The sequence below is a fragment of the Mus musculus genome, chromosome 3 (genome assembly GCF_000001635.26).
Source record: "Mus musculus strain C57BL/6J chromosome 3, GRCm38.p6 C57BL/6J".
Classification (NCBI taxonomy): Eukaryota; Metazoa; Chordata; class Mammalia; order Rodentia; family Muridae; genus Mus; species Mus musculus.
In genome coordinates, this window is record NC_000069.6 from 142,834,805 (window position 1) to 142,849,732 (window position 14,928).

The 14,928-nt window shown below is 38.2% G+C and overlaps 1 protein-coding gene across 1 annotated transcript in view; it reads right to left on the reverse strand.

The window, feature by feature from the left end:
* Positions 1-14,928, reverse strand: part of Pkn2 (protein kinase N2) — a 91,103-nt gene that overhangs the window by 43,903 nt on the left and 32,272 nt on the right. Inside the window, exon 3 of the mRNA NM_178654.4 lies at positions 4,404-4,558. Coding sequence (NP_848769.2) covers positions 4,404-4,558 — 155 coding nt within the window. The remainder of the gene's footprint in view (positions 1-4,403; positions 4,559-14,928) is intronic.

Below are 14,928 nucleotides of genomic sequence, written 5' to 3' on the forward strand. Positions count from 1 at the left end.
GCAAAAAGTATGCTAAGGCTTGGGAATACAACAGAGGGAGGAAATCATTATAAAGAACCGTAGATTTGAATAAATGGGTGTGTGTACATCTGAATATAAGGACTGGGCACTTCTCCTTAACAAGCCTTATCTAAACCTTCAAAGAGTCAGTGATGCTACACGGAGCCACACGTGCTCAATTAGAAAATGATAAGAAGTACTACTCCTTACATGATAACATACGATTAAGTGTATCTCATTCCCTGGGTCTTTGTATTAATAATAAAAACATCTTAGTCATATAAATGATAAAGTAGAAATAACTATAGTACACACAGGTAGGAAGTCAGGAAAGAACAGTGTTCAATAGCAGTCAATGGAAGATAAGTAGTAACGAATGAGTGGTCGAGCAGCATTTAGTCTTGTAAATAAGTAATGAGCTTTGTAACAGAGTATGTCAGTGCACCAGGTGGAAGCTCTACTAAGACATAAGAGCAGTGAAAAGCAAAGCAATGCTCTTGCCCTACATAACATTTACATTCTAATGTTAAACACACAATAAAGAAACTGATCGTGTGGCATGCATGGGTGCACAAGCCTGGAGGAAACAACACATAAAAAGCAGAAGGGAATAGCATCACACGCAAGCTTGGAGCCAGCCTAACTACATAGTAAGTTCAAAGATAGCCTGAGCAGACAGGGATCTAAAAGAACAACATTGTGAAGGATGAAGGAATGGGGATCTGGGGAAAGAAAAAGCTATCCATATCACACATAAACTAATTCAGGTCAGTGGTAATGCACTAAAGGAGACAAGAGTTGCTATTTCATTTGGGACAGTAATAAAGAGCTTTGTGTGACATGATAGCACCAGAGGAGGAAAAAGGAGGGGGGGGGGGTTAACGAAGTGAGGAAAAGGCATAAAACTATTTCAGAGAAGAAAATACCTACACAAAATTCCTGAGTAGAGTGTGCTAGCTATACACAAAGGGCAGGGAAAGGTCAGTGAAGGTACAGGATAGGAGGACAAAACTGTTTCTAGAAGATTACACAGGGGCAAATTTTATGGGATTACAGAATCAGAATAAGGACTTTGGATTTTTTGTCTAAAGTATGATGGAACGTCATTCTGGGGTTTGACCAGGAGGTTGAAAATATCTGACCTAAATTTTGAAAGGGCAAGTCTAGATATTACCACATTTAGGAATAGGGGATTTTATTACACAGGAACCAGGAACTAAACTGCTGAAGAGGATTGGACTGTGAATCTGAAATTAATCATCCCTGCCCCCAAATTGCTTATTCCCTCTCTTGTGAATTTCTTATCAACGTGAATATCACATTCAATTCAATCTGTCTTCATAACAATTTAAGGGTCATCATTGACTGTGTTCTTCCCCGTCCAGATACCAATAGCTTGATTCTATCTCCTTTATTTTTACTACTACTTCAAGACATAAGGAGTCATTTAACCTGACTCCTATAAAAGCAGAATATTTAAACCTCTGACCTCTTCACATACACACACCCACTTGCATATACACTTGAATGTGCATATGTACATATGTACACCATACACACAAAAAGTGAACTCTATTCACTCTTAAATAAATTAGGTTAAAAAACATGTTACTGACTTGTGTTACACTTGTGTTACACCTCTACTGACGGCCACAGTTCCTTAACCAGGCTGCTCATACCACCATCAGACAAAGTAGTCACCCTTTGTTTGTAGAGAGACTTTCATTTCACAGCCCATGCTGTCAGTATAGTAATGATCTTCCTATCTCAGTGTCCTAAGTGTTGGAATTACAGGCATGGGCTACCAAGCTTTGCTGAATTTAGTTTTTAAGTATCAATTGCTTTTCAAATTCCTATGTAAAGACATAAAGGATTTGTTATGGCACTTCAGTGATTCTTCTTCAGGTTTGCAGTCACTTGCACAAGCCACTATTATTATTTCCAATTCTTTATGCATGCTATTGCTTTTTTAAGACAGGTTTTCTGAGAGCTTATATCCCAGAACCTATCATGAGTATTAAACTAATTCCTCTCAATACTCCACATAATTTCAACTCAATTTTATCTCTAATCTCATAAAAATGTACTTTGATTCTTTAAGAAGTTAACAGTTAATATCATGTCTAGACAGAAGAAACATGTTAAGACTGTCTTGGAGACTACAGCAGTTGCTAATAGGCTTTGGTCTTCTAATTAAGTACCATCAATTATGTGATTTCCTAATTAAAATTCAAAAGCTACTGGAATATTAAATATCTGTCTTAGCACTATGTTCACAGATGTGTTTAGTTTGGACCCATGGTTTTTGTAATTTATCCATGTACTTCTTTGATTTTAGTGTGTTCATAACAGTTAAATTTATCAGTTCATCCTTAGTCTTACAGGTCTCAAAGACAACTAGTAGAATACAATGGAACTGATGGCCCTTTTATCCACACTTCGACGTTAAAGGGGTCCTAAACCCCTTAAATTAACCTATCAACTCGAGACTTTAAAAATATCTTATGACAGATAGCACTAACTGGCTTAATTCAATATTAAAATGCTTGCCATCATGTAGCGGAACACTCACAACAACCTTTGATAAAAATAAAAAACTTTCCTATAATAAAGTACAAGAATAAAACCAAGCTAGATACATTAGCAAATGACTATAACCCTAGTACTTGGGTAGGAGGATTGTGGATCTGAGGCCAGTGTATGCTAAATAGTGAGACACTGTATCAATAAAGCATTAATCAGAGAAGACTTGGTGAATGCAGAGATTTGTGGTTCCTAAAAATGCTAAGAGCCAGTGGCAGTTGAGTGCTTATTGCTAACCAAGACATCTATATAACAGGGGAGCACTGTGGAAGGTGGGGTGTACCGAAATGTAATAACAAGAAGACAGACATGAATTGTCATCTGTGAGGCAAGACACTGCCTCTGTAAACATAAATCCATATACACTTTGGTGGCTCTAATAGATAGGCCTGTCAATAGACAGGCGAGGCTAAAATGCTCATGGTCTTCTCCCTGATGAGCTATCTATTGAACATTAGAAGCATACTCCACTAAGTTTTTAAAATGTTGTTAATCTAGCTAATTTTCATAATTAACGTTAAAACCTTACTTATGCACATATTCTTTGTTTATTGGAAGAGAGGGCAGGAAGACATTAGGAAATCATCCTTTTCCCTTTTGCTTCACATTCTTTCCAAACTGGAACAAAAATAAACACCAAAGAGCTTTTATTTTGAAGTTTTAATATCTAATATATGGATGCCTATATATGTATGCATATATATATATATACACATATATATATGTGTGTGTATGTGTATATATTATATACATGTATGAATGGATATATATAAACACATGCAAATAAAAATACTGGGGCAGAGAGAGGTTTTGATGTGTAAGGATACCTGCTGCCAAAATCTGGTGATCTGAGTTGGATCCCTGTAACTCACATGGTAGAGGGTAAGAGCTAACTCCTACAGTAGTCTTGTGACCTCCACAATCATGCTGTGGCATGCATGCCTGAACACAAACACACCATACACAAAAATAATACACACACACCTAAGTTTTGAAAAATGAAGAAACACTGATATTCATAGATAAGAATGTTTAGTATAACTTGAGATTAGGTAGGTAGAGCTTATAATAAATGCACCTCAGATTTTCAGAACCATAAAATCTATGGAACCTTATGTTGGAATATGGTTCAGTGGTCCCTAACATTTTGTTGTCCTGCCACTGTATATCTGCAAGCACATGTTCTCATTATGAACTGCTCCCTCAACACTGATTGCAAATGGTAGTTACAGTAACAGTCTGAAGAATGTACAACAGTAAGCCAGTAGCGCAAGTGATGCTAGGATGTCAGCTTTCATTTGCCCTTTCCCAGAGCCTGCTTGGTCGGAAAACCCATTTTAGCCTAGACTTTTTTTTGTAAATAACTTTTGTTTTGGTATAATTTTAGGATTATAGAAAAGTTACAGAGAACTCCATGTTCCTTATCCATTAATTAGGTTTTGAGAGACTATGCAATTTTTATACTATTGTTTTAAAAACATTTCTATTTTTTGTCTATATTTTCCAATTGTGCAGCTAAAATTGTCTCAGGGTCACTAGAACTCTAAACTTACCAACTGAAACCATAAACATGTGAAAAATGGAGCACTACATGGAATGAAAACGACTCCCATTTACACCAGGAGAGCTTTGGAAGGCACCAATCACCTGCTGACATTAGCAGAGAGCTCGGATTGCCAGACAAACCAAGTCCAGCACCCTGAAAGGCTAACAATGACAGTCAAATTACTCCTATTTCGGATCCTGGGATGACAAATGAAATTTTAGGGGGTAGGCAAACTCATATATACGGAACATATAAATACTAGGGATTTCCTTACCTTTGAAGAGCCATTTGAGTACATCTGTATCATGTTCTCTGCACCCTGCTTTACTTTAAGTTCTATATCCAGTTGTTTCTGTAAGGCCATCAGTCTATTGTTGCTAGTAGAACTACGAGAGTCACTATTTGGAGTATCTGGAGTCCTCGGACAATCTGTGTACAAAATATCACATGATTGTTACTAGAATCAACTGTTGCTTAAAACTGGGATGTCAGGGTGAATCTGACCAAAATATGTTATCTGAATGTGTGAAAATGGCACAATAAAACCCATGATATCATACAATTGATATATAGTAATAAAAATTATCATTGAAAACATAATGTGTAAGTTAATGTATTCAAAAAACAAGAGTTTGAAATAAGTTTCAAGTCACTTAAATGAAATCTCCTTGTGCTTACAGATAATAAAGAATTCAACCAACTCAAACAAAGGAACTACTTGAGTTGCAGAACTACCTTAATTCAGCTTACTCCCCACAGAAGTGACCATTTGGCGCCTGGCACAGTATAATCCCTACACATAGGAGGCTAAGATCAAAGGATCATTACATGATTAAGGCCAGTGTGGGCTATTTGGTGAATTTGAAACCAGTCTGTGGTAAGATGAGTTATGCCTACAAGGTTTTCAAATACTACATTTAAACTATATACATTTAAACACAATCTGACTATTCTATTCAATAACTAAATTCTCCCTTTGTCACATTATTGATGAGAATAAAATATGCAGATATCACACACCCTTTGTCACATTATTGATATGAGAATAAAATATCTAAATATTACATAAATTCTACCCTGGTAATTCTCTACAAACAGAACTTAGTATGAGTTAAAAAGAACTGAAGTATATAGAAAGTACCAAGCCCTCTGCTGGAGAGAGATCAGGAATGTATTGTTTGTAAGACAGCGGGTGGTGTTTAGCCTGGGACGAAGGGAGAAAAGATCCCTGTCTAAACATCTGCCTTTAAATGAAATGAAATGGGTCTGAGAAAGAACCAGCGGATGAAAGGTGATGGGGACCTAAGTTGTATCACGAGATGAATCCTGGTTGTTAGGGCTGCCTATAACAGCATGGTTTGCCTGATGATGCAATAAAGTTCTTTGTCTTTAGAAACATGTATACAAACTTTATTATGTTTTGTTAAAGATGCTGTATATTAAATCCTTTTCTATTACTGCAAGTCGATTACAGCACTAAAATATTTACTGTGTAGAATAGGAAGATAAAAAAGACAAGGCAAACATAACTATTACAGGAAAAATTGGATTTGGGATTAACAGCAGAAACTGAAGTAACATGTAGACGCCATTATAAAGGAAATCTTGGACTTGTTATAAATTTGTACCTGTATATAAATGAGTACAGAGAGGATGGAGACCCACTGAAAACATGAAATAAGGAAACAAACAACAGGATGAACTTATAATCTCAGCACTGTTATCTATCAGCAAGTTTGAGGCCAGCCTGGACTACAAGATCCTGCCCCCCCCCAAAAGAAAAACAAAAAGAAAAAACAAAAATACAGGGATGCAAGCAAACAAGCCATACGAACCCAATCCACAAAGACCCAACTCCCCAATGAGACCAGGTTAAAAATAAAGCTCCCAGCAATGTAAGTGAGAATGAAGAAAATCTTGCTGTCAAGAAGAAAAGATACAGATAATAGCTGTTATAAAATATAATAACTAGGCCTTTGTGTCCTGAATAGGAAAGTGAAAGTGGCCAGGATGATTTTCATCCTAAAAGCCAAGGTTTAATTATGAGCCACTGGGGTAATGTCACTAACAAGATAGACAGCACAGACAAGGACTTTTCAACTGTAGACAAGATATAGGGAAAGGCAACAGGACACCCTCCTGTCCACAGACCATCAGTATAGCTATGAGAACATAGCCTGGCTAACATATATGGTAACCTTGGAAGTTACCAGAAAATACAACATGGTTAAAAGAGCCCTAAAGATGAAAAGTCCAAAGGTCAGAACAAATACGGATTTCCTATCAGCCTTCTTCACCACATACAGTACATCAGATATGTTGCTTCCGGTGCCTTCTCTTTTGAAATCACATTTGTAATGCAGATGCAACCCATGCACAGGTACCGCTGTGGGGATGCAGACATTAGAGGACGACTCAGAGAAGTCAATTTTCTCCTTCTACCATAGGGTCCTGGGGATAGCCACGTCTTTAGGTGAAGTGGAAAAAGCCTTTACCCCACTGAGCCATGTTGCTGACTAGTTGCTGGAACTTTTAATATTTTTGATAAAACCACAACTGAATAAATGTTTCAAAGATATTTTATAGGTTTAGAGCATGGAAATTAGCGTTAATTTTAGACCAACCGTTTCCCTAACTGTACTCTTATAAATATCTATTTTTATTTCTTGTGGAATGTGTTTTTGTCTGCATGTATGTAAGTCTACCACAAGCATGCAGTGACTTTATCTGTTGAGGCCAGAAGTGGGCACTGGACCCCCTAGAACTGCAGTTACAAGTGGCTAAGTGTGTGCTAGGAACGAAACTCAGGCCCTCGGCAGAGCATCAAATGCTCTCAGGAATCTTCCCAGACCACCTTGATGTTTTTGAGATTAGAAATGTGGTTGACATTGAGTCTTTTCTTCCTGTGTAGGGAAATGTTTAAGATTTTTACCTACATCTACAGAGGTTTTACATTCTGATCATGTGAGCTTCAGTGCCTCATGCTTGACCTATACTCTATTAAAACATGTTGTTCACAAAATACCCCAGGGAGGAACATACTGCCTAGGTTCTTTTTCTTTGCAATAAATAATAAAAACAAGGTCTGAAGGTCATCCAAGTGGTGTGCAACCATATAGCAATATAATGATCTAGCTGGATGACTACTCAGATCATAGATTACCTTTGGTGTTCATTTATAGCTAGCTGACTCTATATTCAAAATCCATAAAGGTACATTTGTACAGCCAGAGTGTCTGCTTAATGGGACAAAGCTATTTACTTCATTTAAAACAGCTGGGGGAAAGTCAGTTGAAGCAAGCCTAAGCAAATCTAACTTAATAAAAGTATATTACACAGATGCACTAGTCACTTACCCATTTGCTTAAGCTTCTATCTACAAGTCTACAAGGCACTAAGTACTATTCAGTGACCAACATTTTGGTTTTCATTTGGTATTCATAAACTGATGGCTTATAAACAAAAGTGCTTCAGAATCCTGCCACCTTAGCTACCTGCTTATATTTTCCTAAAGTTCCTCTTTCCTATCTACAGGAAGACTTATCTTCTATAGTCACCTGAAACCTACTCAAAATATAATGGAGCTTTCTTATTTTGTATATTCAAGGTAACCTTTCTCAAATGCTATCAATTGAAGAAATGTTGCTTAAATATTTAATAAACCAATGTCAACTCAGGTTAGGTTTCTTAATGCATTACAAGCAACTGACATGGGTAAGATTGTTGGGTGTTACAGCTTTTTATTAAGGTGAAACAACATTGGTAGTAATATTTGTTCAGAATTGGTCCTGTTTTGTGCTTTATTGTGTAAAAGTGGTGCACAGCATCTACTAGGAAATGAGACTTTATTCTGAATATTCTCTGTGCCTAAGGCACACGTAGCTGCTTTCTAAATTGTCCTTAAACTTGTCTTTATCCTGCATCAAGTCTGTAAGTACAATAAGGTACACTGTCAACCATTACACACAACAGACTGGGTAAAAACAGACCCATGATACCAAGTGCTGGAGAACATGTGGTATTACAGAATTCCCATGCATTGTTGGTGAGAAGGAAACAGAGTATGGCCTCTCTAAAAAATACTTTGGCGAGATAACCCGGCCTGATCCAGGGCTCAAGTCCCTTCCGGCCCAATGCAGCACGGGGGTCCCTGGCCCGGGGATTCTCCGGACACTGGCAAGGACCCACACAGGATCCGCCACGGGATCCTAAGACCTCTGGTGAGTGGAACACAACGTCTGCCAGGAGGCAGGTTCAAACACCAGATATCTGGACACCTTCCCTGTAAGAGGAGAGCTTGCCTGCAGAGAGTACTCTGACAACTGAAACTAAGGATAGAGCTAGTCTCCCTGGTCTGCTGATAGACACTAACATAATCACCTGAGGAACAAGCTCTAACCAGAGACAACTATAACAACTAGCTCCAGAGAATACCAGATGGCGAAAGGCAAACGTAAGAATCCTACTAAGAGAAATCAAGACCACTCACCATCATCAGAACGCAGCAATCCCACCCCACCTAGTCCTGAGCACCCCAACACAACCAAAAAGCTAGACCCGGATTTAAGAGCATATATCATGATGATGGTAGAGGACATCAAGAAGGACTTTAATAACTCACTTAAAGAAATACAGGAGAATACTGCTAAAGAGTTACAAGTCCTTAAAGAAAAACAGGAAAACACAACCAAATAGGTAGAAGTCCTTATAGAAAAACAGGAAAACACATCCAAACAGGTGATGGAAATGAACAAAACCATACTAGACCTAAAAAGGGAAGTAGACACAATAAAGAAAACCCAAAGTGAGAAAACGTTGGAGATAAAAACCCTAGGAAAGAAATCTGGAACCTTAGACGCAAGCATCAGCAATGGAATACAAGAGATGGAAGAGAGAATCTCAGGTGCAGAAGATTCCATAGAGAACATCGGCACAACAATCAAAGATAATACAAAACGCAAAAAGATCCTAACTCAAAGCATCCAGGAAATCCAGGACACAATGAGAAGACCAAACCTACGGATAATAGGAATTGATGAGAATGAAGATTTTCAACTTAAAGGGCCGGCAAATATCTTCAACAAAATTATAGAAGAAAACTTCCCAAACCTAAAGAATGACATGCCCATGAACATACAAGAAGCCTACAGAACTCCAAATAGACTGGACCAGAAAAGAAATTCCTCCCGACACATAATAATCAGAACAACAAATGCACTAAATAAAGAGAGAATATTAAAAGCAGTAAGGGAGAAAGGTCAAGTAACATATAAAGGAAGGCCTATCAGAATTAAACCAGACTTTTCACCAGAGACTATGAAAGCCAGAAGAGCCTGGACAGATGTTATACAGACACTAAGAGAACACAAATGCCAGCCCAGGCTACTATACCGGGCCAAACTCTCAATTACCATAGATGGAGAAACCAAAGTATTCCACGACAAAACCAAATTCACACATTATCTTTCCATGAATCCAGCCCTTCAAAGGATAATAACAGAAAAAAGAAAAAAAAAAAAACAAAAAAAAAAACAATACAAGGACGGAAATCATGCCCGAGAAAAGGCAAGAAAGTAATCCCTCAACAAACCAAAAAGAAGACAGCCACAAGAACAGAATGCCAACTCTAACAACAAAAATAAAAGAAAGCAACAAATACTTTTCCTTAATATCTCTTAATATCAATGGACTCAATTCCCCAATAAAAAGACATAGACTAACAGACTGGCTACACAAACAGGACCCTATATTTTGCTGCTTACAGGAAACCCATCTCAGGGAAAAAGACAGACACTACCTCAGAGTGAAAGGCTGGAAAACAATTTTCCAAGCAAATGGTCTGAAGAAACAAGCTGGAGTAGCCATTCTAATATCGGATAAAATCGACTTCCAACCCAAAGTTATCAAAAAAGACAAGGAGGGACACTTCATACTCATTAAAGGTAAAATCCTCCAAGAGGAACTCTCAATTCTGAATATCTATGCTCCAAATGCAAGGGCAGCCACATTCATTAAAGACACTTTAGTAAAGCTCAAAGCACACATTGCACCTCACACAATAATAATGGGAGACTTCAACACACCACTTTCATCAATGGACAGATCATGGAAACAGAAACTAAAAAGGGACACAGTGAAACTAACAGAAGTTATGAAACAAATGGATCTGACAGATATCTACAGAACATATTATCCTAAAACAAAAGGATATACCTTCTTCTCAGCACCTCACGGGACCTTCTCCAAAATTGACCATATAATTGGTCACAAAACAGGCCTCAAAAGATACAAAAATATTGAAATTGTCCCATGCATCCTATCAGACCACCATGGCCTAAGGCTGATCTTCAATAACAAAATAAGGGAAAGCCAACATTCAAGTGGAAATTGAACAACACTCTTCTCAATGATACCTTGCTCAGGGAAGGAATAAAGAAAGAAATTAAAGACTTTTTAGAGTTTAATGAAAATGAAGCCACAACATACCCAAACCTATGGGACACAATGAAAGCATTTCTAAGAGGGAATCTCATAGCTCTGAGTGCCTCCAAGAAGAAACTGGAGAGAGCACGAACTAGCAGCTTGACAACACATCTAAAAGCTCTAGAAAAAAAGGAAGAAAATTCACCCAAGAGGAGTAGAAGTCAGGAAATAATCAAACTCAGGGGTGAAATCAACCAAGTGGAAACAAGAACTATTGAAAGAATTAACCAAACGAGGAGTTGGTTCTTTGAGAAAATCAACAAGATAGATAAACCCTTAGCTAGACTCACTAGAGGGCACAGGGACAACATCCTAATTAACAAAATCAGAAATGAAAAGGGAGACATAACAACAGATCCTGAAGAAATCCAAAACACCATCAGCTCCTTCTACAAAAGGCTATACTCAACAAAACTGGAAAACCTGGATGAAATGGACAAATTTCTAGACAGATACCAGGTACCAAAGTTAAATCAAGATCAAGTTAACGATCTAAACAGTCCCATATCCCCTAAAGAAATAGGAGCAGTCATTAATAGACGGCAGCCAAAAAAAGCCCAGGACCAGATGGGTTTAGTGCAGAGTTCTACCAGACCTTCAAAGAAGATCTAATTCTAGTTCTGCACAAACTATTCCACAAAATAGAAGTAGAGGGAACTCTACCCAACTCATTCTATGCAGCCACAATTACTCTGATACCTAAACCACAGAAAGATCCAACAAAGATAGATAACTTCAGACCAATTTCCCTTATGAATATCGATGCAAAAATACTCAATAAAATTCTCGCTAACCGAATCCAAGAACACATTAAAGCAATCATCCATTCTGACCAAGTAGGTTTTATTCCAGAGATGCAGGGATGGTTTAATATACGAAAATCCATCAATGTAATCCATTATATAAACAAACTCAAAGACAAAAACTACATGATTATCTCGTTAGATGCAGAGAAAGCATTCGATAAGATCCAACACCCATTCATGATAAAAGTTTTGGAAAGATCAGGAATTCAAGGCCCATATCTAAACATGAAAAAAAGCAATCTACAACAAACCAGTAGCCAACATCAAAGTAAATGGTGAGAAGCTGGAAGCAATCCCACTAAAATCAGGGACTAGACAAGGCTGCCCACTTTCTCCCTACCTATTCAACATTGTACTTGAAGTCCTAGCCAGAGCAATTTGACAACAAAAGGAGATCAAGGGGATACAAATTGGAAAAGAAGAAGTCAAAATATCACTTTTTGCAGATGATATGATAGTATATATAAGTGACCCTAAAAATTCCACCAGAGAACTCCTAAATTTGATAAACAGCTTCGGTGAAGTAGCTGGATATAAGATTAACTCAAACAAGTCAATGGCCTTTCTCTACACAAAGAATAAACAGACTGAGAATGAAATTAGGGAAACAACACCCTTCTCAATAGTCACAAATAACATAAAATACTTTGTCGTGATTCTACCTAAGGAAGTGAAAGATCTGTATGATAAGAATTTCAAGTCTCTGAAGAAAGAAATTAAAGAAGATCTCAGAAGATGGAAAGATCTCCCATGCTCATGGATTGGCAGGATCAACATGTAAAAATGGCTATCTTGCCAAAAGCAATCTACAGATTCAATGCAATCCCCTTCAAAATTCCAACTCAATTCTTCAACGAATTAGAAAGAGCAATCTGCAAATTCATCTGGAATAACAAAAATCCTAGGATAGCAAAAACTCTTCTCAAGGATAAAAGTACCTCTGGTGGAATCACCATGCCTGACCTAAAGCTGTACTACAGAGCAATTGTGATATAAATTGCATGGTACTGGTATAGTGACAGACAAGTAGACCAATGGAATAGAATTGAAGACCCAAAATGAACCCACACACCTATGGTCACTTGATCTTCAACAAGGGAGCTAAAACCATCATGTGGAAGAAAGACAGCATTTTCAACAAATGGTGCTGGCACAACTGGTTGTTAACATGTAGAAGAATGTGAATCGATCCATTCCTATCTCCTTGTACTAAGGTCAAATCTAAGAGGATCAAGGAACTTCACATAAAACCAGAGACACTGAAACTTATAGAGGAGAAAGCGGGGAAAAGCCTCGAAGATATGGGCACAGGGGAAAAATTCCTGAATAGAACAGCAATGGCTTGTGCTATAATATCGAGAATTGACAAATGGGACCTCATGAAACTGCAAAGTTTCTGCAAGGCAAAAGACACCGTCAATAAGACAAAAAGGCCACAAACAGACTGGGAAAGGATCTTTACCTATGTTAAATCAGATAGGGGAGTAATATCCAATATATATAAAGAACTCAAGAGGGTGGACTCCAGAAAATCAAATAACCCCCTTGAAAGATGGGGCTCAGAGCTAAACAAAGAATTCTCACCCGAGGAATACTGAATGGCTGAGAAGCACCTGAAAAAATGTTCAACATCCTTAATCATCAGAGAAATGCAAATCAAAACAACCCTGAGATTCCATCTCACACCAGTCAGAATGGCTAAGATCAAAAATTCAGGTGACAGCAGATGCTGGTGAGGATGGACTCCTCCATTGTTGGTGGGATTACAAGCTTGTACAACCACTCTGGAAATCAGTCTGGCGGTTCCTCAGAAAATTGGACATAGTACTACCGGAGGATCCAGCAATACCTCTCCTGGGCATATATCCAAAAGATGTCCCAACGGGTAAGAAGGACACATGCTCCACTATGTTCATAGCAGCCTTATTTGTAATAGCCAGAAGCTGGAAAGAACCCAGATGCCCCTCAACAGAGGAATGGATACAAAAAATGTGGTACATCTACACAGTGGAGTACTACTCAGCTATTAAAAAGAATGAATTTATGAAATTCCTAGGCAAATGGATGGACCCGGAGAGCATCATCCTGAGTGAGGTAACACAATCACAAAAGAACTCAAATGATATGTACTCACTGATAAGAGGATATTAGCCTAGAAACTTAGTATAGCGAGATATAAGGTACAATTTGCAAAACACATGAAACTGAAGAGGAACGAAGACCAAAGTGTGGACACTTTGCCCCTTCTTAGAATTGGAAACAAGGGCTGGAGAGATGGCTCAGCAGTTAAGAGCACTGACTGCTCTTCCGAAGGTCCTGAGTTCAAATCCCAGCAACCACATGGTGGCTCACAACCATCCGTAATGAGATCTGGCGCCCTCCTCTGGTGTGTCTGAAGACAGCTACAGTGTACTTACATGTAATAAATATGTAAATTATTAAAAAAAAAAAAAGAATTGGAAACAATCACCCATGGAAGGAGTTACAGAGACAGTTTGGAGCTGAGACAAAAGGATGGACCATCTAGAGACTGCCATATCCAGGGATCCATCCCATAATTAGCCTCCAAACGATGACACCATTGCATACACTAACAAGCATTTGCTGCAAGGACCCTGATATAGCTGTCTCTTGTGAGACTAGGCTGGGGCCTAACAAACAGAGAAGTGGATGCTCACAGTCAGGTATTGGATGGATCACAGGGCCCCCAATGGAGGAGCTAGACAAAGTAACCAAGGTGCTAAAGAGATCTGCAACCCTGTAGGTGCAACAATATGAACTAACCAGTACCCTGGAGCTCTTGACTCTAGCTGCATATGTATTAAAAGATGGCCTAGTCGGCCATCAATGGAAAGAGAGGCCCATTGGACTTGCAAACTTTATATGCCCCAGTACAGGGGAACGCCAGGGTCAAAAAGTGGGAGTGAGTGGGTAGGGGAGTGGTGGGGAGGGTATGGGGGACTTTTGGGATAGCATTGGAAATGTAAATGAGGAAAATACCTAATTTAAAAAAATTGTTTCCAGAAGTTAAAAAAAAATTTTCGTTTCATTTATCATACTGTTAATAAGGAAATGCTACCAATTTTGTAATCTAAAACTTTACTAAATTTCATTATTAGTTCTAACAGGTTATTTTGGGGGGAGAATTTTGGTGAGTTAGATGGAAGTCTCTAGGTACGAAATAATGTTGTTAGCAAGCAGAGACAGATAATTCATTTCTTCTTAATGCATTTTAGTTCCTTTCCTCCTTAATTGCTCTGGCTAGGACTCCTAGTACTTTACTGATCAGAACCCTAAGAGTGGCTATCCGGTCGTGCTTCTGACATCCTAGGAAAAACTTTCAACTATTTACCATTAATGTGATAGGAACTGTGAGACTATCTCTCATATATGTGTGTGTGTGTGTGTGTGTATGTGTGTGTGTGTGTGTGTGTGTGTGTTGAATACAATTCCTACTACTTCTAATTTGTTGAATTTTTATCACGAAAACGTTCAATTTTATCATTTGCC